Genomic DNA, 6,000 nt, shown 5'->3' on the forward strand with positions numbered 1-6,000 from the left:
GGTTTTAAAGATTTGAAATATCTCTTACATAACAATTATACTTACAGGATTTAATTCTTGCATATTCTTTTAATCAAATATATAAGTTTCATCATGAATAAGATATTTTCTAAATTTGAATCAATATAGTTTTTGGAACACTTTAAAGACATTTTGTAAAGGATATGTCAGAAATAGAAATTGTGGAAAACGACATTTAATAGCTGAGTCACCTCACGGAAAAGACATTTTAAAAATGTGGAACCAACACCATACTTTATTTACGTTATGAGGTTTGAATTATCATCGACAACAAATTTTAAACATTATATCAATTTTAAAGAATTTAATAGACAATACGCATAACTAAATTTATATCACTTTATTGTGTTTTTCATCAATCGCAGAATTTTTCGTTTTTTCTCGTCTCTTAGCTTTCAGGTTTTTTCTATCAAATATCAAATCCATTTTCCATCAAAGAAATTTCCTATCAATGAAATTTTAAAATTTTCTCTATTTTATAATTAAATTTCTCCATGAATGAATTATTTTTTATGTGTTTCTTTTACCTGTCCTCCCGTTTCTTGGCTGTCTTGGATAAATCAGTCCAATACTGAAACATGAAGATTTTATGCCAATCGGTTCTTTATCATCCACCCCCGTAAAAAAATTTTCGATTTTATTCTTTCTACAATTTTTCTACTTTTTTAGAAAAAGAATTGATTTTATACCCAACCTGTGTTTCGTCTGCGGGTGTGAGTATAAGAGATAAAGAATCTATTTGATCTCCACCATCATCTTCCTCAACCTAATTCAATCCAATGTAATTAAATTATAGGTTAGAAACAATTTACACAAATGTATTTAAAAGTCCAGGTAAGAACTTTCTAGAATTCTAGAATTAAGAGTTTTGTTAGATTAGAGTTTTAATGACATAAGAAGTTATTTAATGACATAAGAAGAAATTTTTTCAAACCAATGTCACAATAAACCAGGTAGGAAGTTTAGCTATTACAATTCCAAGATGTAGAATGCTAAAGGGAAGTTAAATTCCGTGATGAAGAATGTTAAAGGGAAGTTAAAATTCAAAATATTAAAGGGAAGTTAAAATCCAAAATGTTAAAAGGAAGTTAAATTCCAAAATGTAGAATGTTGAAGGGAAGTCAAAATCCAAAATCTTAAAGGGGAGTTAAATTCCGAAATGTAGAATGTTAAAGGGGAGTTAAATTCCAAAATGTAGAATGTTAAAGGGAAGTTAAATTCCAAAATGTAGAATGTTAAAGAGATGTTAAAATCCAAAATATTAAGGGATGTTAAATTCCAAAATGTAGTATGTTAAAGGGAAATTAAAATCCAAAATGTTGAAGGGGAGTTAAATTCTAAAATGTAGAATGTTAAAGGGAAGTTAAATTCCAAAATGTAGAATGTTACAGGGAAGTTAAAATCCAAAATATTAAAGGGAAGTTAAAATCCAAAATGTTAAAGGGGAGTTAAATTCCAAAATGTAGAATGTTAAAGGGAAGTTAAAGTCTGAAATATTAAAGGATGTTAAATTCCAAAATGTAGAATGTTAAAGAGAAGTTAAAATCCAAAATATTAAAGGATGTTAAATTTCAAAATGTAGAATGTTAAAGGGAAGTTAAAATCCAAAATATTAAAGGGAAGTTAAAATCCAAAATATTAAAGGGGAGTTAAATTCCAAAATGTAGAATGTTAAAAAGAAGTTAAAATCCAAAATATTAAAGGGGAGTTAAAATCCAAAATATTAAAGGGGAGTTAAATTCCAAAATGTAAAATATTAAAGGGAAGTTACATTCCAAAATGTTAAATGTTAAAGGGAATTCAATTTATCTTAATGCATACAATGACACAAAAATTTTACTTGTATGACAAAATTTAATTTTTGTGAATATCATTCACAAATAAGTAATAAAAAGTTACGACACTAGAGTTTATGTAACATGCTTCATTTAGAAAAATAACAATGGTCTAAGTATGGGTAAACCTTGCTAATGTTTATATTCTCTTAGTACAGCTATTTAGATAAGATGAGTTCAATCTAAATAGTCAGGAACAGTACTAGGTGAAAGTTCACCTAGTACTGAGCTCTTCATCTAAGTAAGAATGGACAAGAAAATATGAATTTTAAAAGTATATGAAAAGAAACAAGCCTGTGTGAAACCAGTCTTTGTGCATGTTTTTACGCAGTATTGTGCCAATTCTAGCTAAAGGCTTGTTTTTCGATTTGTAGTATGTAGAGATATTTTTCAATGAAAAAGGCAATTACATTTACGAATAAATAATAATTTACTTAATTAACAAAAAAAAAAGGTTTCAGTAGATTTCTAGAAGGGCAACAAACAAAAATGGTTTAAATTTGTCCCAATTTAGACAAAAAAAGTTCTCCGGTAGCAAATCTCACATCAATAAATTGTTCATAATTGTATCCCAAAAAAAATGTTTCACCTTAAAGCTTGAAGGGTCTTGTCTTCTTAAAACTGATCCCAGTCCTCTTTCCAATTCAGTAATTAAACTCTAATTAAACAGTTTATTAATTAAACAAAATAATCCATTTATTTAAAGGGATCGTTCATCTTTTTCAACATACAAAATATACTATTTTGGAAATTAGAAATTTGGCTTTTTTGAAATATATTCATACTTATATAGATATGTTTGTATATATGTTAGCTATAGCTTGCCAAACTGCTGGACCGAATTGGCTGATATTTTTTGAGGAAACTTTGGTACCCTTGAGCTCAAGGGTAACATAGGCTAAAAATAATCAAACAAAATTTTTTTCGACAATACAAAATTCTTTTGTCAAAATTCAAAATTTTATTTTTTAAAGTTATAATTTTTTTCTACGGGCAACGCCGGGCACTTCAGCTATTAACTTTATTTATTCATTAATTTTCATTTTTGGGACCATTGTCTTCAGTTGTATGCACTGAAGATTGTAAAGAAGTTCTTTGATTTTATGCATTAATGCTTACCTGAAGTTTTGGGTCAAAATCCGAACTCCACTTGGCATCTTTTAAAAGCAAAGGAGAATAAATCTAAACAAATAAAAAATTAAAATATATCTATTACATTGCCTTATTATGATGTGATTTAACGATAAACTTTAACAAAGAGCAAGCTGTCTGTAAATCAGAATATATAATCCGTCAACAATAACATGACACTGTGTCAGTAGAAGTAAATATTTCCATTTACTGATAGCACCGATTGAAGGATTCATCACTCTAATTAGATAATGAGATGATGTTACCGCCATACTATTTCTATTGGTTCATAATAGACAACAAACACATGAACCCTGATTTGATCAGGCGCTAATGTACTCGGTATTAGGAGTGGTAAGAGACCGTGTATTCTATAAAATAGCAAACACAAAAAATGGCGTTTTTAGCCTCACTGGACTTTTATCTTGGACATCAAGTTTACCGTGCCTTTTTACTTTTTGCAGAGATAAAAAATCTCTAGTTTACCGTGATATATTTTACCTTTTGCAGCGCATGATAAAGAGCTGAGACAGGGGAATCCATGATTGAAGAAACAAAAATATCTCTAGAAAAATAAATATTGAAAAATTATTCTGTTTTTGTTTTGTTTTTGATAAATAAATACCTATGCATGTTTTCTGGAGTGATAACATCTGGTTTCCGTTTAAAGAACATGATCACTTTATCATCAGGTTGCCCAGGGGAGGGGATATTATCCAAATGGATCAACACCTAGAATATGATCTTTGATCACTATATAGTCTAGAATATGATCAGTGATCACTATATAGTCTAGAATATGATCTTTGATCACTATATAGTCTAGAATATGATCAGTGATCACTATATAGTCTAGAATATGATCTTTGATCACTATATAGTCTAGAATATGATCTTTGATCACTATATAGTCTAGAATATGATCTTTGATCACTATATAGTCTAGAATATGATCAGCTTGATCCATTCATACTTTAGAATATGATCATTTTTCATTTTATACTCTAGAATATGATCATTTATCACTTTTTACTTTAGAATATGATTATTGACAACTTTATACTCTAAAATATGATCACTGATCTCTTTATACTCTAGAATATGATCATTGATCACTTTACACTCTAGAATATGATCATTTATTCCTTTATACTCTAGAATATGATCATTTTTCACTTTAAACTTTAGAATATGATCATTTTTCACTTTAAACTCTAGAATATGATCATTTTTCACTTTAAACTCTAGAATATGATCATTGATCACTTTATACTCTAGAATTTGATCATTTTTCACTTAAAACTCTAGAATATGATCATTTTTCACTTTAAATTCTAGAAAATGAACTTGAAGGATTTAAGTTTAATTGTTTAAATATATCTACAGTCTATACTATACAGTGAACAGCGTTTAATAATGTTAACAACTCTCGTTAACGCTTAAATTTTTCACAAGTTTGATTTTATAATTTTGTTATATCTATAGTTGCAAATATTTTTATACCTGTTCATCAGTCCTGAATTCTAGGGTAGATGTTAAAACCATAGCATTCCCTAAAAATATAAAAGTGGTAATAAGACAAATACAAAGTAATAAAAGTCAAATTCCACGTAAGATTGAAATCTGATATGTTTTCAATCGTAACTTTTTATATTGAAGACCCATGGAGAAGAACCCAGATGTTTTAAACTTTAATATGGAACCGGATAAATATACAATTATAAATCACAAAAGTCGGCCCAACAATGTCGCATTTATTTTATGTTCTCCTTCTGTCTAGTTGACAGAATGATATAGAAACTTTAAATATTGGCCTTGTTTTCTCATCTGTTTTCCCATCTGTCTCCCATCTGTTTTCCTGTCTGTTTTCCCATCTGTTTTCCCATCTGTTTTCCCATCTGTTTTCCAAAATGTTTTCCAATATGTTTTTGGGTAATTTTCAATACCACTTTCTATATAAAAGTGACTTGGAAAGAAACTGATTTTTAATCTCAAACTTCGTATATCTTTAATACCTGATGACGTAAACCTTTGATTTTGCAAACAATGAAATCTGCTGGATCAAATATTATAAGTTTGAAGTAACAAAAGTTTAAAGTTGAGACAAATCGGTGTAGGGAATCTTGAGTTGTGATATAACATACAAATAAACAAGACAGAGATTGTTGTTTTTATTAAATATAGTTGTAGGCTTTTAGGGCACTTTGCTTCCATCTTCTATTTCAACTTTTAATCGTGGCTCTCTGTGAGCAACTTCTTGTTTTACAATATAAAAAAAAACAAAAAAAAGTTTACGGATTGAATAATATTTTTATTGCGCATTTCAAACTTTTACACAAAATTTAGACCCGATCGGCTCAGCCGTTTTGAGTTTTATTAAAGACAAACAAACAGATCTGTAGCAAAATTCATGAATTCATACTTACCATCATCTAGAAAATTATTGATCTTCTCATTATTTTTAAGATCTTCCAACGCTGGATTATCAGGATTCAGACAAAAATAGTTTCCGATCTAAGAACAAAGAAGTTTTGAATCATTACGTTTATAGATAATACATAATAATAATAAAGATAGTTGCAATAGTAATAATGATAAAAATAATAACGATGGTAGCAAAAGTAATAATTATAATAATGATGATGATAAAACTTTTTTTTAAAAAGATTTTTTTGTCCCCAGGACATGATCGGGTTGTTACGATCAAATCTCGGAATTTTTTCTATTGCGAAAGTTTGGTGTTTTCTGGGTTTTTATATTGATCTACCAGGGGTTGTAATCTGGCAGTACATTCATCCATCCACGCTTCATTCATTCTGAGAAGAGGGTTGACAAGATTCCAGCTGCCTAAGATTCTTCTTAGGCCTGAGAATATAGAGTGCAGGAATCCTTCTGATATACTGGAATGAGGCCCGGGTGCCGTACTGATAGGAAACATCACACTCATTGCTCCCTAACATCTGTAAGCCCGGATTGGATACCCCCAGATACCTATAGCTGGCAACCATAGACT

The 6,000-nt window shown here is 29.2% G+C and overlaps 1 protein-coding gene across 1 annotated transcript in view; it reads right to left on the reverse strand.

Moving 5' to 3' along the window:
• Positions 1–5,501, reverse strand: part of LOC111706588 (cytoplasmic dynein 2 heavy chain 1) — a gene marked incomplete at its 5' end in the record, with an annotated part of 29,495 nt that extends 23,994 nt beyond the window's left edge. Inside the window, 8 exon segments of the mRNA XM_023479500.1 lie at positions 549–592; positions 716–787; positions 2,446–2,514; positions 2,976–3,038; positions 3,489–3,552; positions 3,613–3,719; positions 4,491–4,540; positions 5,414–5,501. Coding sequence (XP_023335268.1) covers positions 549–592; positions 716–787; positions 2,446–2,514; positions 2,976–3,038; positions 3,489–3,552; positions 3,613–3,719; positions 4,491–4,540; positions 5,414–5,501 — 557 coding nt within the window.
• Positions 5,502–6,000: the final 499 nt, after the last annotated feature.

Source organism: Eurytemora carolleeae, unplaced genomic scaffold, assembly GCF_000591075.1.
Source record: "Eurytemora carolleeae unplaced genomic scaffold, Eaff_2.0 scaffold743, whole genome shotgun sequence".
Lineage (NCBI taxonomy): Eukaryota > Metazoa > Arthropoda > Copepoda > Calanoida > Temoridae > Eurytemora > Eurytemora carolleeae.